The following is a 26742-nucleotide window of genomic DNA, read 5'->3' as shown; positions in this document are numbered from 1 at the left end:
TCGTAAATCTCCCTCTGCACTCTGTCCAGAAACACAACAAAAAGGCAGGCATATCTGCGATCCATACGTGTGCTCATGGCTGCACCTTTAGATTGGAGGTAGTGGGAGGAGCCAAAGGAGATATTCTGAAGAGTAAGGACGCTAGACAGAGCAGAGTGTTAGTAGAGGGGAACTGGTTAGGTCTAGAATCCAAAAAGAAGCGGAGAGATTTGAGACCTTCCTGGTGGGGGATGGAAGTATACAGGGACTGGACATCCATGGTGAAAATAAAGGGGTGGGGGCCAAGGAATTTATCGTGAGACTTTATTGCAGTTTGAACAGTACAGTTTGCATCAGCTGTGAACGAGACACACTACCCTCACTGTCACACAGAGATGTTCTTCAAAGGGACACTGAAAGAGTTTCGGCGTCACCGACACGAACCACAGATGACACGAACACGCCCTTATCGTGACAGTGACACACTGACAGGCTCTGCACCGTAGCAGAAACTCACCACTCAGCGATACAAACACAGAGTCGCGCCCTGCACTGTACCTGTGAAACACCCTTACCCGTATGGATAACACCCACCCTCTCCAAAACCCTTCCCCCACTCCGACAAACTCTCCCTCTCCTACACTGCTCGCCGTCACCGTCACATTCTCCACTACACCAGTCGCGTCTCCGTCACCCATCCCTCACCGATAAGCAACCCCGTCTCTGTGACACACTCCCCCCTGCACACTTCGCCGGTTCTATCATCCCGTACGTACCCATGCACCCCTCCCCGTCTCCGTGATACACTGAACCCGCTAAACTCTCCCCATCTACGTGTCCCTCCACTCTCCTCCCTCTGTGTCACAGGCAATTGTGGGAAGTATGAGGGGGAGATGACATCTGGTGTTGCACCTCCCCCATTCCACCGGACATCTATCACCAGGTTCTGAGACTGTCCACAGCTCTGAATGCACGGCAGTTCCACACCACTTGCATCAGTGTCTGCAGTCTCAGCACCCTTTCCCTGGCCTCCTCTCTCCTCCCCTTCCTTCCTCTTCCAGCAGCACACCATTCGCTCTCTCTCTCACACACACACACACACACACACACCATCTCCGAGAGACACACACTCAATTTGAGATTACTGGAAAGCGGAAGGACTGGATATTGGTGAGTGGGGAGACTGGAGGAGGGGGAGCGTTGCGCAGTTTTTTCTGACTCCAGTGGAGTTTGCTGCAGTGGGGCGGGAGGTACTTCACATATCTGACCCGGGAATGTGATAGGATAATATATAGGCAGCTGCGCTGTTTGTCTGATCCTGGAAGTGTGTGATGGGACGGTGTGGATGGAGTTCCACTCTCTGTATGACCCCGGAGTGTCTGTCGGGACAGGGTTGAGGGAGTTGCCCGCTGTACCGGATCGAGGGTGTGTGTGATGGACCGTTGTGAGGGAGCGTCACTCAGTATCTGTTTCCAGAAGTGTGTGATTGGATTATATGGAAGGATTCTCGCTTGTTTGTGACTCCTACTCATTGGCCAGTGCATTTCGGCCATTAAACAGTCTCCAATCAGAGACAGGGAGCAAGAAAATGGTGACTCGCAAGTTCTGCTCCAAAGGCTGCGATCAGAACACCCTTTCTGTGGCCTCCACTCTCCTCCCCTTCCTTCCTCTTCTCTCAGCACACCAGTCCTTCCTTATGATTCTGAAGTGTGTGAGTGAGCAGCCGGAGGTCCTGGTCCATATAGGTACCAATAACATCGGTATGAATGGGGAGGTGGTTCTGCAAAGTGAGGTCAGGGATTTAGCTACTAAATTAAAGGACAGGACCATTACCCGTCCCGGCGTGTCCAGTCACAGGCAGACCATACAGTTTACCACGTGACTCAAGTGTGGTGTCGGTGGGAGGGCTTCAGAATTTGGGAAAATTGTGTTTTTTTTTCCAAGGAAGGTGGGATCTATACAGAAGAGATAGACGACGGCTTACACCTCAACTGGAGGGAAACTGACATCCCAGAGGGATGCTTTTTTCCGGTACCGTGCATGGGAGTTTTTGGGAGAATTGTTGAACTCGAGTTGCAGGGGGATGGGATTCAGGGTTCCAGAGCAGATAGCGAAGTCGATATGGATACAGATGTTGTTAAGACCTCAAAAAAAAAAAATCAGGAATCAAAAGGTTGTGCATGATCTGTCTGCTGCCCTGGGCTCCGCATATTTTAATGCAGGAAGCTTTAAAAAAAAGGCAGTGAGATCAGGGCATGAATAGACACAGTGAATTATGATTTTGCAGCAATTATTGAGAATTGGTTGTAGGGGGAGCAAGCAGGACAGCACAATATTTCGGGTTTCCTTATTTTCAGACGTGAGAAAGCGGAAGGACTTACAGGAGGAGGTGTGACATTACTGAACAGAGAACATGTCGCCGCAGTGCACAGTCAGGACAGACAAGAGAACTCGTCTAAGTGAGGCATTATGGGTGCAAATGAGGAATACGGGTTGTATGACCATGTTCATGGGGCTACATTATAGACCAGACAACAGTCCACTCGATTAGGAGAAACAAAACTGCATGAGATTACCGACTGTTGCTGAAATACAAGACTGATATAGCAGGCAATTTTAGCTTTTCAATTGAGTCCCATTCTGCAAGAGGACCAGTGCGAGAGATTTTGTCAAAAATATTCAGGGAAGATTACTTACACGGTACGGAGAAATCCCAGCGAGAGGGAAGGCAATACTTGATCTCCTACTGCAAAATGAGAGAAGCCAAGTGTCAGAGGTTTGTGCAGGGGAACACCTTTAATCTGGTGATCAAAATACCATCAGTTTCAAGGTAGTTATGAAAAAGGAGAGGTCCGGCCCTCGGGTTTGGATTCTAAATTGGAGCACGTCCAATTTTACCTTGGATCAAAATGAATTTGGATAAAGTGAATTTGGACAAGTTGTTTTCTTGCAAAGGTGTACCTGGTAACTGGGATCCAAATCGCAGTCTAATCTCAGTGTGGAATGCAATGACCTATACTGTGAATAGTGGGAAGTGTTGAAGGAGGGAGGGACATAGGTGTACAAGTCCGGGGTATAAACACTGTGAATGGCGAGGTGTGCCAAGGGACTGACACACGCGCCACCTCGACACCGACACACCCCTTACCGTGACAACGACGCGTCCTTCATTGCGTCACCGATACACCGCCACAGCCTGCATTGTAATGCTGACACACTCCTCCCCGTCTCCATCGCCTGTCTCCTCGCTAACAAACCTCCATACCTGCGTGCCGAATTCCACCCCTTTATCCTTCCACGCATGCGTCACACAGACCTCTCCTGCACCCCGGCCTGTTTCTGTAATCCCACACCTCCCCTACACCCCTACATCCCTCTGTGATCCACTCCACTCCACCCCTCCCTCTTTGTGTTCAGAGCGAAGTGCGATGAGGGAGTGGAAGAGTTAACGTCTGTGGCCACACCTCCCTCTTTCCAACCGAATATCGATCTCTCGGTTCTCAAACTCTCCAATGCTCGGTGTGGTTGAACCGATTGTGTGGGTTCACCCCAACTTACTCCAGTGGCTTGCACGCCTTCACCGCAAAGCCCGCTCCACACATTCCGTCACAGAAACATACAAAAACTGCAGCACAATACAGGACCTTCGGCCCACAGAGTTGTGCCGGACGCGCCCCTACCTTAGAAAATACTAGTCTTACCAACAGCCTTCTATTTTACCGAGCTCCATGTACCTATCTAAAGGTCTCTTAAAATAGTGTATCGTGTCCGCCAACACCACTGTAGCGGGCAGGCCATTCCACGCACTCACCACTCTCTGAGTAAAACATTTACACCTGACATCTCCGCTATACCTGCTCCCCAGCAGCTTAAACCTGTGTCCTCTTGTGGCAACCATTTCAGCCCTGGGAAAAAGCCTTTGACTATCCACACGATCAATGTCTCTCATCATCTTATAGGCCTCTATCAGGTCACCTCTCATTCTCCGCCGCTCCAAGGGGAAAAACCGAGTCCACTCAACCTATTCTCATAAGGCATGCTTCCCAATCCAGGCAACATCCTTGTAAATCTCCTCTGTTTCTTTTATATGGCTTCCACATCTTCCTGTATTGAGGCGACCAGAACTGAGCAGAGTTATCCAAGTGTGGTCTGATCAGGGTCCTATGTAGCTGCAGTATTACTTCTCGGGCCTACGTTCAATTCCAAGAGTCTTGCCATTAATACTACATTTTGCCACATATTTGACCTACCAAAATTAACCACTTCACACTTATCTGGGTTGAACTCCATCTGCCACATCTCAGTCCGGCTTTGCATCCTATCAGTGTCCCGCTGTAACTCCTGACAGCCCTCCACACTATCCCCAACACCTCCAACCTACCTGAGGCCCTGCGACAATGGAATTTACCATAATGTGCAATCGACCGCAGCAGATCTTGACTTCTGCCGTGTGAACACTAGGGGGCAGCACAGACTGTAGGCCGCGCCACACCGCCCTCACGTTGTGCAGCTCCTTCATTTCCTCTGCCAGAGAACAACATTTGTGTCATCAGGAAACCTACCAATATATTACTCCACTTTCTCATCAACGACATTTATAAAAATCACGAAGACTGAGGGTCACAGAACAGATCCCTGACGCACTCCACTGGTAACCGACCTCCATGCAGAATATGACTCGAGTACAACCACTCTTTGCCTTCTGTGGGCAAGCCAGTTCTGTAGACACAAAGCAATGACCCCTTGCATCCCATGCCTCCTTACATTCTCAATATGCCTTGCATGGTGTACCTTATCAAATGCCTTTCCGAAATCCAGATACACTAAATCTACTGTTGTTCTTTCATCAATGTGTTTAGTCACATCTTCATAATATTCAATCAGGCTCGTAAGGTATGACCTGCCCTTGATGAAGCCATGCTGACTACTCCTAATCACATTATTCCACTCCAAATATTCATAAAACCTGCCTCTCAGGATCTTCTCCATTAACTTACCAACCACTTAGATAAGACTCACTGGTCTATAATTTCCTGAACTATCTATACTCCCTTTCTGAATAAAGGAACAACATCTGTAACCCTCCAATCTTCTGCAAACTCTCGCGTGCCCATTGCTAATGCAAAGATCATCGCCACAGACTCAGAAATCTCCCCCCTCGCTTCCCACAGTAGCCTGGGGTACATCCCATCCGGTCCCGGCGACTTATCCAACTTAATGCTTTCAAAACGCGCCAGCACACGCTCTTTCTTAATATATAAATGCACAAGCTTTTCGGTTTGCTGTAACTTATCACGACAATCACCAAGATCTTAAGCACAGTGAATACTGAATACAGTATTCATTAAGTACCTATGCTATTTCCTCCGGTTTCATACACACTTTCCCACTGTCATACTTGATAGGCCCCATTCTTCCACGTCTTACCCTCTTGCTCTTCACCTACTTGTACAATTGCCCTGGGGTTTTCCTGAGTCGTGAAGGCCAAGACCTTCTCATGGCCCCTTCTGGCTCTCCTAATTTCCTTCTTAAGCTGCTTCCTATTAGAACATAGAACATGGAACACTACAGCACATTATAGGCACTTCGGAACACAATGTTGTGCCGACCCTCAAACCCTGCCTCCAGTATAAGCCCCCACCTTAAATTCCTACATATACCTGAGGAGTAGTCTCTTAAACTTCACTAGTGTATCTGCCTCCACCACTGACTCAGGCAGTGCATTCCACGCACCAACCACCATTGAGTAAAAAACGTTCGTGTTATATCCTCCTTGAACTTCCCACACCTTACCTTAAAACGATGTCCTCTTGTATTGAGCAGTGGTGCCCTGGGGTAGAGGCTCTGGCTATCCACTCTATCTATTCCTTTTATTATCTTGTACACCTCTATCATGTCTCCTCTCATCCTGCTCTCCAAAAAGTAAAGCCCTAGCTCCCTTAATCTCTGGTCACAATGCATACTCTCTACACCAGGCAGCATCCTAGTAAATCTCTTCTGTACCCTTTCCAATGCTTTCACATCCTTCCTCTAGTGAGGTAACCAGAACTGTACACAGTGCTCCAAGTGTGGCCTAATCAGAGTTTTATAGAGTTGCATCATTACATCGCGACTCTTAAACTCTATCCCTCGACTTATGAAAGCTAACACTCCATAAGCTTCCTTAACTATCCTATCCACCTGTGAGGCAACTTTCAGGAATCTGTGGACATGTACCCCCAGATCCCTCTGCTCCTCCACACTACCAAGTATCCTGCCATTTACTTTGCACTCTGCCTTGGAGTTTGCCCTTCCAAATGGTACCACCTCACACTTCTCCGGTTTGAACACCATCTGGCACTTCTCGGCTCACTTGTGCATCCTATCAATGTCTCTCTGCAATCTTCGACAATCCTCTACACTATCTACACTCTCTACAACACCACCAACTTTTGTGCCGTCTGCAAACTTGCCAACCCACCCTTCTACCCCTACATCCAGGTCGTTAATAAACATCATGAAAGGTAGAGGTCCGAGAACAGATCCTTGTGAGACACCACTGGTCACAATCCTCCAAGCTGAATGTACTCCCTACACCCCGGCGCTCTGTCTTCTGCAGACATGGCAATTCTAAATCCTCCTGGCCAAACCTCCCTGGATCCTATGCCTTCTGATGTTCTGAATAAGCCTACCGTGTGGAACCATGTCAAATGCCTTACTAAAATCCATATGGATCACATCCACTGCACTACCCTCATCTATATGCCTGGTCTCCTCCTCAAAGAACATTATCAGGCTTGTTAGACACGATCTGCCCTTCACAAAGCCATGATGACTGTCCCTGATCAGACCATGATTCTCTAAATGCCCAAAGATCCCGTATCTAAGAATCTTTTCCACAGGTTTCCCACCACAGACGTAAGACTCACTGGTGTATAATTACTGGACTATCCCTTATGCCGTTTTTTGAACAAAAGGACAACATTCGCCTGCCTCCAATCTTCCGGTACCATTCCGGTGGACAACGAGGACATAATGATCCTAGCCAGAGGCTCAGCAGTCTCTTCCCTCGTCTCGTGCAGCAGCCTGGGGAATATTCCGTCAGGCCCCGGGGACTTTTCCAACCTAATGTATTTTAGCAACTCCAACACCTCCTCTCCTTTATTATCAACATGCTGCAGAACATCAAACTCACTCATATTCTCCTCACCATCAACAAGATCCCTCTCATTGGTGAATACCGAAGAGAAGTATTCATTGAGGACCTCGCTCACTTCCACACCCATCAGGCACGTTTTCCCACCTGTATCTCTAATTGGTCCTACCTTCACTCCTGTCATTCTTTTTTTCTTCACATAGTTGAAAAATGTCTTGGGGTTTTCCTTTACCCTGCGAGCCAAGGCCTTCCCATGCCCCCTTCTTGCTCTTCTCATCCCCTTCATAAGCTCTTTTCTTGCTTCCCTATATTCCTCAATAAACCCATCTGATCCCTGCTTCCTAAACCTCATGTATGCTGCCTTCAAGATTACAAGATTAGCCTTGTAATCTTCTGGATCTCTAACATTTCCTACCTCAGTGAACCTTGAGAAACTTTTTTTTTTCTTCTTTCGAGAATTATTGCACCCTTTGTACGCCACTGTTCCTGTACCCTACCATAACTTCACTGTTTCAATGCAACGTAGATATGCAGAACTCTAGACAAATATCACCTGGATATTTGCCACATTGCCTCCGACTTTTCCCTGAGAACATCGGTTTCCAATTTAAGCCTCCATTTTCCTGCATGATAGCCTCATAATTACCCGTACACTTTTTAAACGCTTTTCTAACTTGTCTGTTCCTATCTCTCTCCAATGCTATTGCAAAGGAGATGGAATTATGATGACTCTCTCCAAAATACTCTTCCACTGAGATATCTGACACCTGACCAAGTTAGTTTCCCAATACCAAACAAGTACAGCCTCTCCTCTTGTAGGCTTATCTCCGTATTGTGTGAAGAAAACTTCCTAAAACACCTAACAAGCTCCACCCCTCTTCTAAACCGCTTGCTCTGAGGGGATGGCAATCGATATTTGGGAAATTAAAACTCCTTTACGACAAATTTATTATTACACCTTTCGAGGACCTATTTCCCGATCTGCTCCTCGATATCGCCGTTACTATAGTTCTCCACACCCCATCCGTTCACACAGACAGACACAGACACACACAAACACACGCACACATACACACACAAACACACACACACACACACACACACACACACACACACACACACGCAGCCCCCCCACACACACGTACACACACACTACACACACCCAAACACACACACACACACACACTCACACAGAGCAGAGGGGAGGGAGGGAGCTTCGACTCTTTTTTTTTTCTGAATCCGGTAGCGTGGGCCTCGATGGAGCAGGAGGAAGGGGGCGAATTCATAAAATAACTGAACCGAATAGCGTGTTATGAGACGCGGTGGATGCAGCTCCCCTTTGTGGCTGAACCCTGACAGTGCGTGTTGCGACTGTGTGGAGAGAACATTACTCAGTGTCTAACTCAGGGTGTGTGTGTTAGGACGTTGTGCAGTATTTTTGTCTGACCCCGGGAATGTATTAGGGACGGGAAAGAGGGAGATTCTCTTTGTGTCTATAGCCGGACGTGTGTGATAGAACAATGTGGATGAAGCTTAATTACTTGCCTAACCACGATCTTTTGCACTGGATCGTTGTGGGGGGTTGGGGGGAGTGGGGCTCACTCTGTGTCTGACTCCGTGAGGGAGATGGGACGGTATGGAGAGAGACTCCCTCTGTGTCTGAGTCAGACAGATATCTGATTTCAGTGTCTCCAAGCAGAGATCAGGAGCCAAGTAAGTGTCACTCACACTGGTCGGCGAGTGGCCATTAAAAAACAGCGATTAGAGGAAGTATCAGCGTTTGAAGAGCAACCAATCAGGGTCCGGAATTTATTAGAAAGGGCCGGTGCAAGCCGAGAGCCAATAATTGGTGTGGGCAGTGCTATCGTGGGGATTTGAGGTTTTAGCTCTTCGATGATTCAGCCAGGAGAGTCTCGGTTGAGAGAAAGTACATAGATGTATTTTCCGTTATTTTACTGTTTCCTTTTTTATAATTGCTCTTTTAGAACAGTAGGCATGCCTGGCTGCAGAATTGAATGTTCCTCTTGTAGGGCATGGGAATGCAGGGAGACCTCCAGTGTCTCTGACGTCTTCACCTGTGAGAAGTGCATCCGGATACAGCTTCCAACACTCGGCGTTAAGGAGCTGGAACTGGAACTGGATGAACACAGGATCATTTGGAAAGCTGAGGGGTGATCGGGAGGACATATTGGGATGAAGTTAGATGCATCGTGTAGGAAAGGGGAAACAGTGTGAAAGTCAGGAAGCTGAAAAGAGTTGTGGAGCCAGAACAGAATATTCTTGTGGCCAATCTCCACGGCAAGAGGTAGACTGGGAGAATCTAATTGGATTGGAGGGATATGGAGATTGCGAAGGCAGAAAGGATTTCACTAGTATAGCACTGAATTGTGAGCGAAGGGCCTGTATTTTTCTGTGATTTATGTCCACTGCTCTTCAGGAGGGGAGAGACTGATTTGAACTCAGAGAGTGGGAAGATCAGGGGTGGAATAGATCAGGGAAAATGACAATTAACAATGTCGAGGAACGATTTTTCCACAGACGACATGGTCAGTGAACGACCCACAGGGAGAGACAGATCAGACTCAAGCATATGGCTAATCTGCGTTTTAACAGCGACCCTCATTATCACGGGTATCTGCTGGAGGATTCATGGTGAGTTTAACACCGGTCGTAACGACCAAACCGCAGAAAATGAAAATGGCCACTATAACAGCGATACACTCCGAACATTACCGGGAAACACCCTTCACTGCGGTACCAACACAGCCCTCACTGCGGTACTGACGGGCCCCTTACCATGACTACCACACATCCTTCACCGTGACCCTGACACGACCCTACCAACACATCCGTCAACATAATACCACAAATCCCTCAACCTGATACCGACACACCCCCCACTGTAATAACGATTCACTCTAACACCGACACGCACCTCGCCGTGGCACTGGCAAGTCCCGCACTGTGACACAGACACATCCCTCACTATGACAGAGTCACGTTCCTCATTTTCAAGCCGACTCGTCCCTTATCGTGACACCAACACTCACCGCACTGCATCACCTACATAAGGGTCGCCGTCAAAACAATACATCCCCCATCGTGACACCGACACGCCCCTCACAGCACGCCTACTTACCCCTCATCGTGATAACAGCACACCACTCAATTTGACACGAGCCATCCACTGTGACGACACGTTCTTCGCCGTGACACAGAGCGACACACACTCACCGAGAACCTTCACTCCCCTCACACTGACAGGGACACGCCACGTGACGCCGCGCCCGCCCCGCACTCTGACACCGATGCTCTCAAAACCCTGGTAACGATCAGCCCCACACCGTGACACCGACATCGCCCTCAACCTGACACAAATCGTCCTCTACCCGTGACACCGATAAACCCCACAACGTAACACAAAAATGGGATGTGAGAGAATTTAAACTGGGAACACATATAATATAGTGCGACGGGTAAATAACAGTGGAAGATTTTCCAAGAGACTCATTAGAGTCCCCAACAATAGTATATTCTGGCTAAAAGCAAGGACAGAACGTATAGGAAGAAGCAGTCTTGTATAAGAAAGGAAATAAAATCTGAGCTGAACGTCCAAAGAAACACGGTGTGTTGGAAGTTTAGGAAGGTAGGCAGAAGGGGCGGCGTGTCTTTCTTGGTAAGGCATGATATTAAATCATTAGAAAGAGGTGACATAGGATCGAAAGGTGTAGAATTTTTTTGGGTTGAGCTAAGAAATTTCAGGGGTAAAAGGACCCTGATGGCAGTTATTTATAGGCCTCCAAATAACTGTAGTGATGTGGACCACAAATTACAACTGGAAATAGAAAAGGCTTGTCAGAACGGCAGTGTTATGATAATTGTGGGGGATTTTAACATGCTGGTGGATTGGGAAAATCAGGTCGGCACTGGATCTCAAGAGAGAGAATTTGTAGAATGTCTGCGAGATGGCTTTTTGAACAGATTGTTGTTGAGGCCACTCGGGGATCGGCTGTACTGGATTGGGTATTGTGTAATGAACAGGAGGTGATTAGAGAGATTGAGGTGAGGGAACCCTTAGGAGGCAGTGATCATAACATGATTGAGTTCACTGTGAGATTTGAGAAACAGAAGCCGAAATCCGATGTGTCAGTATTTCAGTGGAGTAAAGGAAATGACAGCGGCATGAGAGAGGAACGAGCCAAAGTTGACTGGAAAGAGACACTGGCGGAAAAGACGGCAGAGCAGCAGTGGCTGGAGTTTATGCGAGAAGTGAGGAAGGGGTAAGACAGGTATATTCCAAAAAAGAAGAAATTTTCGAATGGAAAAAGAATGCAACCGTGGTTGACAAGAGAAGTCAAAGCCAAACTTAAAACAAAGGAGAGGGCATACAAGGAAGCAAAAAATAGTGGGAAGATAGAGGGTTGGGAAATGTTTAAAAGCTTCCAAAAGGAAACTAAGTAGGTCATTAAGAGGGAAACGATTAACTCTGAAAGGACACTCGGAAATAATATCAAAGAGTATACTAAAAGCTTTTTCAAGTATATAAAGAGCAAAATACAGGTGAGAGTAGACATAGGACCGATAGAAAATGATGCTGGTGGAATTGTAATGGGAGATAAGGAGATGGCGGAGGAGCTGAACGAGTATTTTGCATCAGTGTTCACTGAGGAAGACACCAGCAGTATAACGGACACTCAAGGCTGGCAGGGAAGAGAAGTGTGCGCAGTCACAATTACGACAGAGAACATACTCAGGAAGCTGAATAGTCTAAAGGTAGATAAATCTCCCGGAGCAGATGGAATGCACCCTTGTGTTCTGAAGGAAGCAGCTGTGGAGATTGCGGAGGCACTAGCGATGATCTTTCAAAACTCGATAGATTCTGGCATGCTTCGGGAGGACTGGAAGATAGCAAATGTCACCCCGCTATTCAAGGAGGAGGCAAGGAAGCAAAAAGGAAATTATAGACCTGTTAGCCTGACATCGGTGTTTGGGAAGTTGTTGGAGTCGATTGTCAAGGATGAGGTTACAGAGTGCCTGGAGGCATATGACAAGATAGGCAGAACTCAGCATGGATTCCTTAAAGGAAAATCCTGCCTGACAAACCTATTTCAAATATTTTGAGGAAATTACAGGTAGTGTAGACAAGGGAGATGCAGAGAAAGTTGTATATTTGGATTTTCAGAAGGCTTTTGACAAGGTGCCACACATGAGGCTACTTAACAAGATGAGCGCCCATGGAATGACGGGAAAGTTATATACGTGGATAGAGCGTTGGCTGATTGGCAGGAAACAGAGACTGGGAGTAAAGGGATCCTATTCTGGTTGGCTGCCGGTTACGAGTGGTGTTCACAGGGGTCCGTGATGGGGCCGCTTCTTTTTACATTGTACATCGACGATTTGGATTATGGAATATATGGCTTTGTGGCTAAGTTTGCTGTCGAAACTAAAATAGGTGGAGGGGCCAGTAGTGCTGAGGAAATGGAGAGTCTGCAGAGAGACTTGGATAGATTGGAAAAATGGGCAAAGAAGTGGCGAATGAAATACAATGTTGGAAAGTGTATGGTTATGGACTTTGGCAGAAGAAATAAGCGAGCAGACTATTATTTAAATGGGGAAAGAATTCAAAGTTCTGCGATGCAACGGGACTTGGGAGCCCTCGTACAGGATACCCTTAAGGTTAACCTCCAGGTTGAGTCGGTGGTGTAAAAGGCGAATGCGATGTTGGCATTGATTTCTGGAGGAACAGAGTATAGGAGCAGGGATGTGATGTCGAGGCTCTATAAAGCGCTGGTGAGACCTTAATTTGAGTACAGTGGGCAGTTGTGGGCTCCTTATTTGAGAAAGGATGTGCTGGCGTTGGAGAAGGTGCAGAGAAGATTCACTAGAATAACTCTGGGAATGAGAGGGTTAACATATGAGGAACGCTTGTCCGCTCTTGGACTGTATTCCTTGGAGTTTAGAAGAATGAGGGGGGACCTCATAGAAACATTTTGAATGTTGAAAGGCATGGACAAAGCGGATGTGGCAAAGTTGTGTCCCATGTTGGGGAAGTCTAGTACGAGAGCGCATGACTGAAGGATTGAAGGGCGACCATTCAGAACAGAGATGCGATTTTTTTTTTTAGCCACAGGGTTTGTTGCCACGGGCGGCAGTGGAGGCCAAGTCACTGGGTGTATTTAAGGCAGAGATTGATAGGTATCTGAGTAGCCAGGGCATCAAAGGTTATGGTGAGAAGGCCGGGGAGAGGGACTAAGTGGGGGAATGGATAAGCTCATCATAACATGGCGGAGCAGACTCGACGGGTCGAATGTCCGACTTCTGCTCCTTTGTCTTCTGGTCATATGGCTTATAACCATGATAAAGACACGGCATTCACCGTAACACAATCAAGACTCATCCGGACACCGGCACGCCATTCACCAGAACATGAACAATTCAGTCACCGTATCACGGTCACGACCTTCAACGAGACACAGATACACTCCTAACCGCAACACGGACACGGACCATGGACGTTACACACCCGTGGCAGTCACACTGACCGCAACGTACCCCTCACTGTAACATCGACATTCCCACTGACTGTATTACTGATAAACTCCTCAAGGCAGCAGCGAAACACACCTCAAAATGACACCGACACGCTTTTTCACTGTGACTCTGAGGCACCGTACACTGTGACACCTTCACGCTCCTCGTCGTGATCCTCACCGCCTCGTGACAAAGACTCAGAAGTCACTGTAACACCCCTTACCGAGACAGTATCACCGCTCAACATAACGCCGATGCACCGCTCACAGAGGCAATTACCCACGCCTCATTCTGACACGGGCAAACCTCTTAGCGTGATACCAAAACACCTCAGCCTGACACTGTTACAACCACCGTGGCAATGACATGTCTCTCACCGTGACACAAAAACATTCCTCTCTATGATACAAACACACCCCACACCATGACAGAGATACTCCACTCACCTTGACAGCACCAGGCACCTTACTCTGACATTTCCCTCGCCGTGACATCGAGGTACACTTCAATGCGACCCGGCACAACTCTCACCGGGGCACAGAATCACCAATCACGGTGACACCGCCACGTCCTTCAAAACAACTCGATCGTGACCCGCATGATATTGACGCAGACCCCCATTGTGACAACAACATAACCTTCACCGACACATTAATATACCCCTCAGTGTGACACGACAGGCCGACACCTCTCACTGTGACGACCTTCACCGTGACACTGACACAACACTCTCTGTGGCCCGCTCGGTAGCGTGTTGCTGAATCACGTGTCACTGTAAACGTTAATCATCCTTCACCATCTCTCTCAGTGTCACAGATTCGTCAGTCCAAGTTCACCGTGGACCGAAATTACGATGAGTTAAACTCAACCCTTCAATCCAAGATCAACGAGATGGAAGCGAAGTACAAAGCTGTGAACGAAACCAAGGCTCAAATCTGTGAATTGTTGACCAGCAGAAGAGGTGAGGCATCATCCTCTCCTTTAACCCGCTCCTCATCACAGGGCAGACACAGAGAGAGGAAGCGTCACTCTGTGTTTGACATCGGGAGTAGTGAAGAGACGGTATGGAGGGAGAGTCCCTCTCTGTGTTTGACCTGTGAGTGTGTGATGGTGCTGCGTGCAGGAAGCTGCACTTTATCACTGAATCAACGAGAGTGTGACGGGACGTTGTGGAGGTGGATTCACTCTGCGCCTGCCCAGAGGATTGTGAGACGTATTTTTACAGCTTCACTCTATGTCTGAATCCGGAAATCTCTGATGGGACGGTATGGATCCAGCTTCACTCTGTGTCTGACAGACGGCTTGTGTGATCGGACAGGGCCCAGAGAGCTTCACCCAAGGTCTAACCCCTGAATGGTGTTATGACATGGCGGAGAGAGAGTTTCACTCTGAATCCGGGAGTGTGTGACGGGAAGGTGCAGAGGGGGCTTCATCCTGTGTCTGAATCCAGGAGTGAGTGATGGGACGTTGCAGAGGGGGCTTCACTCTGTGACTGAATCCGCGACTGTGTGATGGGACGGTGTGGAGGGAGCATCACACTGTATCTGATTCCCGGAGTGTGTAATGGGATCGTAGGGAGAGAGAGCGTCTGTGTCTGACTCCGGGAGTGTGTAATGGGACAGTGCAGAGGGCGTTCACTCTATGTGACACCGGATTGTGTTACTGGATGTTGTGAAGGTAGTCTGACCCCGTGAGTGTGCCATGGGCGGAACTTCGCTTTGTGTGTGAACACAGTGGGGTGTGATGGGACGGTTCAGAGAGAGCTTCACTCTGTGCGTCGCCAGGGAGTGTGTGATCAAACGTAAGGAGGGAGATTTACACTTTGTTAGACTCGGTGGTGTGCCATGTGGCCGTGTGGAGGGAGATTCATTCTGTGTCTGACCACGGGAGTGTGTGATGGGACGTGAGGAGAGAGATTCGCACTGTGTTATTCTCGGGAGTGTGTGATGGGACGGTGAGGAGGCAGGTTCCCTCTGTGTCACACAGTTTGCTCTGTGGTGTGTTGAGAAGACGAAGAGGAGAATCGGTCTCCCTCTGATATTTGTCGTGTGAGCGAAAGGAGTTTCTTTCCGTGTCTAACCGCTGGAGTGTGTGATGGGTTTGTGGAGAGAGAGATTCACAGTGTGTCTCACCAAGGCTCTGTGAGATTGGACTTTGGGGAAGGATCTAAATTCTGATCTTTTTCTCAGGGAGTGTATGAGGGGCGGTGTGGAGGTAGATTCACTCTGTGTCTGACCCCTAGAGTGTGTAATGAAACGGTGTGGAAGGAGTAACATTCAGAATCTAACATGGGAAGAGTGTAATTGGACGGTGTACAGGAAACATCACTCCACGTCTGATCATTGGAATGTGTAATGAGCCCATGGAGAGAGAGGTTCACTCTGTTTCTGACACAGGCAGTATGTGACGTGGCTTTGTAGAGGGAGCTAAACTCGGTGTCTGTCTCCGGGAGTGTATGATGGGACAATGTGGAAGGGAGCCTCACTACACGTCTGACGCCTGTAGTGTGTGATGAGACCGCGGAGAGAGAGATTCCATCTGCTTGTGACCATTTTATTGTGTGATCTGACCTTGTGCAGGAAGCTTAAATCTGCGTCTCATCCCGTGTGTGTATGATTGGACTCTGTTTGTGACACAGTGATGAGGGAAGAAATAGCCGAGGTGGGGAGTGGGTGAGTGTGTTTGGGAGGGTGGGCATGTGTCTGTCTGACATCGGGAACAGTGAAGCGTGCCTGGATGGTGTTCCGCTCTGTGTCTGTTACCAGGGGTGAGTGATAGAACGGTGCGGAGGGAGCATCTCCAGTTTCCCGACCCTGTGTTGTGTGATGTGACGGGGTAGAAGGAGCATCATACTGTGTCTGACCACAGGAGTATGCGGTGGGATGGTACCGACAGCGTTTCATTGCCTGTCTAATCACGGGCGGGAGTAATGGGGCAGTGTGGGCGGAGGTTGACTCTGTGTGTGCCCGCAGGACTGTGTGATGTGACAGTGTGCAGGGAGCTTCTCTCCATGTCTGACCCAAGGAGTGTGTGATAGTGTGGTGGACAGAAAGCTTCAGTCTGAGGCAGAACCCAGGACAGTGTGGAAGGAGCATAACTCTGTGCCTGACACCGAGGGGAGTATGATGGGCCCGTGAGACAAGAGCGTCATTCTTCGTCTGTTCCCGAGAGTGTGTGACGGGTCATTGCGGATGGAACGCAATGTGTGTCCGACCCATCAGGAAGTCTGTGACTGAATGGCGTGCGGAGACCAACGCTGTATAACTGACTCCGGGTGTCTGTGATGGGTCTGTTTCTGATCCTTCTCGTGTGTCACGGGAGAGTGGAAGAGAGCTTCACTCCATGTCTTTCAAAAGGTGTCAGTAATCAGACGGTGCTGAAGCAGCGACACTGTGCCTGATCCCTGGAATGTGCAAATGGACACTGTGAAAGTCGCTTAACTCTATGCCTGACCGCTGGATTTTATGGTGGGAGGGTATGGAGCAGACGTGTCTCTGTTTTTCACCCGGGAGTGTGTGATAGGATGGTGTGGACGGAGCTTCTTGCGTATCTGACCTCTGTGTTGTGTGATCTGACGAGGAAGAAGAGCAGCAGACTGTGTCTGACCACGGTGAGATAGGGCTGAAAGTGTTTCGTTTTCTGTCTTATCACGGGAGAGTGGAATGGGGAAGAGTAGATACCATGGACATGTGGTCGATGTTTAGAGATCTCTTGCAGGATGTTAGGGATAAATTTGTCCCGGTGAGGAAGATAAAGAATGGTAGGGTGAAGGAACCATGGGTGACAAGTGAGGTGGAAAATCTAGTCAGGTGGACGAAGGCAGTATACATGTGGTTGAGGAAGCAAGGATCAGATGGGTCAATTGAGGAATATAGGGAAACAAGAAAGGAGCTTAAGAAGGGGCTGAGAAGAGCAAGAAGGGTGCATGAGAAGGCCTTGGCGAGTAGGGTAAAGGAAAACCCCAATGCATTCTTCAATTATGTGAATAAAAAAAGGATGACAGAAGTGAAACATAGAAACATAGAAAATAGGTGCAGGAGTAGGCCATTCGGCCCTTCGAGCGTGTACCACCATTCAGTATGATCATGGCTGATCATCCAACTCAGAACCCTGTACCAGCCTTCTCTCCATACCCCCTGATCACTTTAGCCACAAGGGCCATATCTAACTCCCTCTTAAATAGAGCCAATGAACTGACCTCAACTGTTTCCTGCGGCAGAGAATTCACAGATTCACCACTCTCTTTGTGAAGAAGTTTTTCCTAATCTCGGTCCTAAAAGGCTTCCCCTTTATCCTCAAACTGTGACCCCTCGTTCTGGACTTCCCCAACATCGGGAACAATCTTCCTGCACCTAGCCTGTCCAATCCCTTTAGAATTTTATACGTTTCGATAAGATCTCCCCCTCAATCTTCTAAATTCCGGCGAGTATAAGCCTAGTCGATCCAGTCGTTCATCATATGAAAGTCCTGCCATACTAGGAATCAATCTGGTGAACCTTCTTTGTACACCCACTCCGGCAAGAATGTCTTTCCTCAGATTAAGGCAGTGGTCCCCAGTCACCGGGCCGCAAAGCATGCGCTACAGGGCCAGGAGAAAACGATATAATTTAGCGATAGGAGTCATCCGAGCCTGTCCTCATTTACTGTCTCGGTCACTGAGGAGCTTGAAAGCACACGACGTCATTACCCGCGCGTCATGCATGTCAGCGCGGGAAGGAGATCAACTCCTCAAGCTTACAAATGACGGCGGGCTGAAAAGTATGTTTGATATAACATCTCTGCCGGCATTCTGGATCAAAGTCACGGCTAAATATCCTGAGATATCATTAGGGTACCAAAACTGCACACAATACTCCAGGTGTGGTCTCCCTAGGACTTGTACAGCTGCAGTAGTACCTCCCTGCTCCTGTATTCGAATCCTTTTGCTATGAATGCCAGCATACCATTCCCCTTTTTCACCGCCTGCTGTACCTGCATGCCCAGTTTCAATGACTGCTGTATAATGACACCCAGGTCTCGTTGCACCTTCCCTTTTCCTAATCGGCCGCCATTCAGATAATAATTTGTTTTCCTGTTTTTGGCACCAAAGTGGATAACCTCACATTTATCTACATTAAGTTGCATCTGCCATGAATTTGCCCACTCACCCAACCTATCCAAGTCACCCTGCATCCTCTTAGCATCCTCCTCACAGCTAATACTGCCGCCCAGCTTCGTGTCATCCGCAAACATGGAGATGCTGCATTGAATTCCCTCATCTAAATCATCAATATATATTGTAAACAACTGGGGTCCCGGCACTGAGCCTTCAGGCACCCCACTAGTCTCTGCCTGCCATTCTGAAAAGATACCGTTTATTCACACATTTTGCTTCCTATCTGCCAACCAATTCTCTATCCATAGCAATACCATACCCCCAATACCGTGTGCTTTAAGGTTGCGCACTACTCTCCTGTGTGGGACTTTGTCAAAAGCCTTTTGAAAATCCAAATATACCACATCCACTGGTTCTCCCCTATCCACTCTACTAGTTACATCCTCAAAAAATTCTATGAGATTCGTCAGACATGATTTTCCTTTCACAAATCCATGCTGACTTTGTCCGATGATTCCACCGCTTTCCAAATGAGCTGTTATCACATCTTTGACTCTAGCATTTTCCCTACCACCGAAGTCAGGCGAACCGGTCTATAATTCCCCCGTTCTCTCTCTCTTTCTCTCTCTCTCTCTCGTTTAAAGCGAGGTTGCATTACCCTCCCTCCAATCCTCAGGAACTAGTCCAGAATCTAAAGAATTTTGAAAAATTATCACTAATGCATTCACTATTTCTTGGGCTACTTCCTTAAGCACTCTGGGATGCAGACCATCTGGCCCTGGGGATTTATCTGCCTTTAATCTCTTCAATTTACCTAACACCACTTCCCTACTAACATGTATTTCCCTCAGTTCTTCCATCTCACTAGTCCCTCCGTCTCCTACTATTTAGGGAAGATTATTTATGTCCTCCTTAGTGAAGACAGAACCAAAGTAGGTATTCAATTGGTCTGCCATTTCCTTGCTCCACGTAATCAATTTATCTGTGTTTCGTCTGCAAGCTTGCCAACCCAGCCTTCCACCCCCACATCCAGGTCGTTAATAAAAATCACGAAACGTAGAGATCCCAGAACGGATCCTTGTGCGACACCTCGAGTCACAACCCTCCAATCCGAATGTATTCCCTCCACCACGACCTTATGTCTTCTGCATGCAAGCCCTTTCTGAATCCACCTGGCCAAACCTCCCTGGATCTCATGCCTTCTGACCTTCTCAATAAGCCTGCCGTGTGGAACCTTGTCAAATGTCTTACTAAAATCCATAGAGATCACATCCACATCGATACCCTCATCTATATGCCCGGTCACCTTCTCAAAAAACTCTATCAGGCTTGTTAGATACCATCTGCTCTTCAAGAAGGCTTAAGGAATTCTTGTCTTTATTAGTCGAGGCATTGAATACAAATGTCAGGGAGTTATGTTGCAACTTTATAAACATCACCAGTTAGTATGAATCAGGCGTTTCGTATGCAGCTCTGGTCACCAGATTATCGGAAGTATGTCAAGGCGCTGGGTACCCACCAGAGAGGTGTAACAGGATGCTGCCTGGATTCGATGGCATGTGTTACAACGAGAGGTCGGACACATGGGTTGCTTCCTATAGAGCGGAGGAGGCTCCGGGGAGATCCGACTGATCTCTGGAATCCGTCAGACTCCTGTCAGCCAAACACAAGCCAAGGAATTTGGACTCTCAGCGACGACGGCTGACAATAGCTGAGATTGAGAGAGGGAGAGGGTGATCGTGATGGAAGGAGACAGCGTGGATCGTGGGTGGAAGCGAGTCCCAGTGGGAGTCACGGCTGAATTCACGCACAAACTGAAAGTTCTCTCTACAGGTCCGCATAAACAAAAGTCGAAAGAAAACATCGGAAATGGAGCGTACCATAAGATCTGCCTACTCTGCCTCGTTACATCCATCCTCGTCGCGATAGTGGCCGGCCTCTCGATCCATGGTGAGTCGAACGAGCTCCGGCAGGAGTCAGACCATAAACAAACAGAGTGGGATGAAATGTTAGCGCATAACCTCACCGTGACACCGACACGCCCCCCACAGTGACACCGACACACCCCACATCATAAGACTGAGTCTCCCCTCACAAGGCTACAGTAACACCCTTCACCGTGACACCGGCCGTCCCCACACTGTGAAATTCTCACGGCCCACACCGTAATACTGACACTCCCCCTCACTGTGACACGGACACTTCCCTCACTGTGACACCGCCTCTCTCTTCACCGTGACACTTATACACTGCACATAGAAACACTGACACGCCCTCCACCGTAACACCGACACTTCACTCACTGTGACACCGACACAACCCTGTCCGTAACACTGATAAACCGCTCGTTGTCACACCGACAAACCGTTCACTGTAACAGTGACAGAGCAATCTGCGTGATAGCGACACTCACATCACTGTGACACCGGCAATCCCCTCTCTGTGACACCACCACACCACTCACTGTGACATTGGCACTTCCAACACCGTGATCCCGAAGCTCTCCGCACCGTGACATTGACTGTTCCCTCACTGTGACACCGATACTCCCCACAACTTGACACTGAGACTGCGAGCACAGTGACACCGATACATTACTCACCGTGAAACCGACACATATCCCTCACCGTGACACGACACATACCCCGCACCGTGACACTGTCAAGCTCACACTATTACACCGGCACTTCCCTTACCGTGACACTTACACACCCCACACTGTCACTGACACTGCTCTCAGAGTGACAGCGTCACGCCCCTCACTGTGACTCATGCACGCTCCACACTGTGACATCATCACGCCCCTGACTGTAACACCGACAGTCCCGTCACCGTGACACCGACACTCTCCTCACTGTGACTCTTACACACTCCAGACCGTAATATTTGCAGTCCCTTCACCGTGACACGGACACTTCACTCACTGTGACACTGACACAACTCTCTCTGTGACACTGATTCTCCCACTGCGTCACGCCGACATTCCTCACACCGTGTCAGAGTGAGCCCCATCACTGTGACTGACACACCCCTCACTCTGACACCGACACACCTCACACCGTGTCACTGACACACCCCTTACTATCACCCTCAGTATCACGGACTCGTCAGTCTCTGATCACCTCCGACCGAAACTACCGGAGACTTTGGGAACAACATCAGGAGATGAACAGGACCCAACGCCAATGTCAGCAGCAAGTCCGTGAGTTGAACTCAACCCTTAAATCCAGGACATCTGAGAATTCCCGCCTGGATCTCTCCCAGAGAAACTGTCTGAAGAATATTTCCGTCCTCAGCAACAACCTCTCCAAACTCGAAAACAACATTACCGTCCTCAACTCCGATCTCTCAGAGCTGAATCGAACGCAAATCGATCTCCGTCATCAATTCCAGCAGCTCAAAACGAAGTACAGAACCATCTCCGAAAACAAAGCTCAGATTTGCCAATACTTCACCAGCAGAAGAGGTGAGATAACGTCCCCCGCTTCCCCTTGGTCCTCATCCGCGGCGGTGAGAGACGGGAAGGGAGGAGGCGGAGAGCTGTGTGATGGGACGGTGTGCGGGGTGATTCCCTCTGTGTCTGACTCGGAAATCAGTGATGTTACTGTTTCAAAGGATCTACACTGTGTTTTACCTTGGGATTGTGCAATGGGACGGCGTGGAGTAACATGACACTATGTCTGACCCAGGAAGTTTGTGATGGAACGGCGTGGAGGGAGATTCACTCTATGTCTGACCCTGGGAGTGCGGGATCGGACGGTGTGGAGGGAAATACACACCATGTCCGATGCCCGGAGTGTGTGATGAAACAGTGTAGAGGGAGCTTCACTCTGTGTCTGATACCGGGAGTGTGTGATGGGACCGTATGACAGCAGCGTCACCTGCTGTGCTTACTGCGACATTTGGAGGGAGATTCTCTCCCTGCCTGACCCGGAAATCCTTTGATGTTACGGTTTCTAGCAATCTGCACTTTTTTTTTAACCATGGGATTGTACAATGGCACAGTATGGAGTAAGCATGCCGCTGTAATTGACCACGGGAGTGTGTGATGCGACGGTGTGGAGGCAGCTTCACTCTGTTACTGACACCGGGACTGTGTGAAAAGACGTTGCGGAGGGTACTTCACTGTGTGTCTGATTCCGGGATCTGTGATGTGACGGAGTAGAGGGAGGTTGCCTTTCTCCGAGCCCTGCTGGTGAAATGAGCGTTCTGGCAAATGATTCACTATTTCCTGATTTGCAGGGCAAACGTGTCCCCAGTACTGGCAGAGAAATAAAGACCGGTGTTATTTCATATCCACATTGGGGAAATCTTATGATGAAGCGAGGGAATATTGCTCAGACCTTGATGCAAGACTCCTCGAAATAAATTCAAAGGAGGAAAAGGTATGTGTCACATCGTGAGAAGAGATACCAATAACAATGACATACTCCCGGGTTCTAACATGCAGTAAATCAGTCCACAGCGTACCATCACACACTCCCGTGGAAGACTCGGTGAATGTCCTTCCACACTGTCCCATCACACACACTCGCGGTCAGCCAGAGAGTGAAGCTCTGTCCACATCGTCCCATCACACACTCCCGGGGTCCGACACAGAGTGAAGCTCCCTCCACACCGTCCCATCACACACTCTCGAGGTCAGACACAGAGCGAAGCTCCCTCCACACCGTCCCATCACACACTCCCGAGGTCAGACACAATGTGAAGCTCCCTCCGCATCGTCGCATTACACACAGCCGAAGTCCAACACAGAGTTAAGCTCCCACGACACTGTCCCATTACAGACTCCTGGGATCAGACACAGAGTGATGCTCCCTCGACACCGTCAAATCACACATTCCAGGAGTCAGACACAGAGTGAATTTCCCTCCACACCGTCCCATCACACACTCCCGGGATGAGACACTCAGCGAATTTCCCTTCACACCGTCCCATCACACAGTCCCAGGGTCAGTCACAAAGTGAAGCTCTCTCCAAACCGTCCCACAACACACTCCCGAGGTCAGACGTAGAGTGCAACGCCCTCGACACCGTCGCTTCACACACTCCCGGGGGCAGACACAGAGTGAGGCTCCGACCACAATTTCCCATCACACACTCCTGGGGTCAGACAGAGAGTGAAGCTCCTTCCACACTGTCCCATCACATACTCCGGAGATCAGACGTAGAGTGAAATTCCCTGCACACCGTCCCATCATTCATTCCCGGGGTTAGACATAGAATGGAACTTCCTCGACACCGTCCCTTCACACACTCCCGGGGTCAGACACAGAGTGAAGCTCCCTCCACAACGGTCCCATCGCACACTCAAGGGGTCCGAGACTGGGCAATTCCCTCTTTGTACCAACGCTTCACATGCTCTCCTGTTCAGGCATGGAGAGAGGCCAAATGTAACCCTCAGGTTCGACCATCATGCGTTTGTCTGGGCGGGGTCGAGGCGAGACTGTCCACGGCCCGTCCATGCTGTGAAATATCATTTGTATGGATGCTGCGTGATGAGTTCCCCGGTTACAAATTGCTCGCACAAAGTAACGAGAAGTACACCATATGCAATTTAACCATTGAGCTTTATATTTCTTCATTTGACTGTAGGGTTAGTGTAGAAAACAAGGAGAAAAAAGGCCCATTTTAACTAATCTGTCTAAAACGCTTGTTGTATCTTACTGCCTTCCCGTCCGTTCGTTCTCTATCGATTTCCCCCGGGGTGTCGTCGACTCCCGACACCATTCCAAGTCCGCTCAGGCCTGCAGTCTACGACTTTCCCGTTGTGGCATTTCCTATCTGTATCTTTTCTTGAAATAAAGCCCGAGGAACCCTCGCTGTCGGACACACAAGAAAGAAACCTCCTCCCATCATGGGACGCCGCACATTCCCAAGGCCCCCGTTATCTCTGGTCATAACCCAAACACACTACTGCTGCAGAGAAACCATTACATTAGTAGTGGAACATTTCCCAGCGCGTTACATGCACATTAATCGAAGGAATTTAATTTCACAGGATTTTGTTTCCAGCTCTATCGGCTATGCAGACAGATCTTACTGGATTGGAAAATGCAGAGACGGGTGAGGTTTGGACTCTTGCAGGTCGGTGGTGTGCGAGTGACACGAGGATGTGGGGAGAGCGTTTGAAATTGAGATTAGTTTGTTGACTGATACTGGCTTGTCGGGAGAGGCTGGTGCAGTGGGATTAATTTAGGAACTGACTCAGGATTGCATGGGACAGCACTGTAGTGGGATTCGTACGGCGTTGGACCTGGCTCTGTACGGAGAGCGCGGTATCATGGGATTAGTTCAGAGTCTGACAAGGGGCTGTGGGGAGAGCGCAGGTTAGAGGGATGAGCTTGGCCACGTTCTCCGGTTGTCTGCTGGGTCTGCTGGGTCTCTGTTGAAATTGTCTAATCCTCTTTGATAGGAATGTGGCCTCTTATCTTCTCTACGAGATGTCCCAGGGATCGCCCACCTGCAGTAAGTGCGACTCGTACGGATGGATTTACAATTGCAAAAGTAAATATGAATTCATCTGCGAGAAGTCTGCATATTTATACCCGGATATTCCTGAAGAGATCCAGGATCTTTGTCAACAGCCTGACGGGACGACTTCAATCAAGTGACTACACCCAACTTCTCCCCATTCAATCTACCCCACTCTCACTCTCCCATCCCTTCAATCCCCTCCCACCCTCTCTTCCCCTCCCTTCTACCCCATTCTCCTCTTCTTCTCGCATCCACATTCTCCCCAAATACTCTCCCTCTCCCCATCTGGAGCACTCGTCTCACTTCCCGGCCCCGCTCCCCCCATTTATTCCCCCTTTCCACCCTCTTCTCTCTCCGCTCTTCTTATCCCCAACTCATTCCGCTTCTCCTCCTTTCTCTCCCCCTCGGACCCCATTCTCTGCCTCTCCTCTCTCTTTTCCCTCCACCCACTCTGGCCTCAATTCTGTGCGCACTGGCCCTCAGTTCACAACGGCGGTGGGGCGGGGTGGGGGGGGGGGGAAGAATATTCACGTTCACCCAAACTGTGCCTCTCCTGGCTTCATACCAACGCTCCAAGTAACAAAGTTCCATCCTTCTTGCCTTCTCTCCATAACTCAGACCCTCGAGTCCCGGTAACATCTTCGTGAATCTCCCTCTGTACTCTTTCCAGCTCAGTGGCATCTTTCCTACAGCAGCGCGACCAGAACTGAACACCGTACTCCTCGCCGACGTTTTGTACAACTACAACGTGACCTCAGTGCGGTGCAAAGATGTAAAATTAACGTAAATAAGGAAAATTAATAAATACTGAAAAATAGGTGAGCACCATGGGAACGTTCGCAAACTGATACTGACAACACCCTGGAGAAATGCAGCAGGTCGGGCAGCATCCGTGGAAAAGATCGGTCGACGTTTCGGGCCCGAAAGTGAAGGGGCAGATGCCCTATAGAGAAGGTGGGGGAGGGTGGGAAGGAGAAGGCTGGTAGGGTCCAGATGAAAAACCAGTAAGGGGAAAGATAAAGAGTTGAGGGAAGGGAGGCAGGGAGGTGATAGGCCGAAAAGGTGAAGAAGGAATAGGGGAAAACACAATGGGTAGTAGAAGGAGGCGGAACCATGGGGGAGGTGATAGGCAGCTGAGGGAGGGGGCAGAGTGACATAGGCCTAGGGGAAGGGAGGGGGAGGGAATTACCGGAAGTTGGAGAATTGTATGTTCATACCAAGGGGCTGGAAACTACCTAAACTGTATATGAGGTGTTGCACCTCCAACCTGAGTTTAGCCTCATCATGGCAGTAGAGGAGGCCATGTATGGACATATCTGAATGGGAGTGTGAAGGAGAATTGAAGTGGGAGGCTACTGGGAGATCCTATCTGTTTTGGCGGACGGTCCGGAGGTGCTCGACGAAGCGGTCCCCCAATCTGCGCCGGGTTTCACCGATGTAGAGGATGCCACACTGGAGTACCGGATGCAATAGATGACCCCAACAGACTCACAAGTGAAGTGTTGCCTCACTTGGGAGGACTGTT

The 26742-nt window shown here is 49.0% G+C and overlaps 1 protein-coding gene across 1 annotated transcript; it reads left to right on the top strand.

Annotated features, from left to right (window-relative positions):
• Positions 1–897: 897 nt before the first annotated feature.
• Positions 898–26034, top strand: LOC140207258 (uncharacterized). The gene is made up of 8 exons (XM_072275705.1): positions 898–1149; positions 9653–9766; positions 14454–14606; positions 20574–20690; positions 21835–22206; positions 22983–23125; positions 24742–24806; positions 25156–26034. The coding sequence occupies exons 2-8, from the start codon at positions 9658–9660 to the stop codon at positions 25352–25354; spliced, it is 1158 nt and encodes a 385-aa protein (XP_072131806.1). The 5' UTR covers positions 898–1149; positions 9653–9657; the 3' UTR covers positions 25355–26034.
• The last annotated feature ends 708 nt before the right edge of the window (positions 26035–26742 follow it).

Source organism: Mobula birostris, chromosome 13 (genome assembly GCF_030028105.1).
Source record: "Mobula birostris isolate sMobBir1 chromosome 13, sMobBir1.hap1, whole genome shotgun sequence".
Lineage (NCBI taxonomy): Eukaryota > Metazoa > Chordata > Chondrichthyes > Myliobatiformes > Myliobatidae > Mobula > Mobula birostris.
This window is presented reverse-complemented; position numbering and strand designations above follow the sequence as displayed.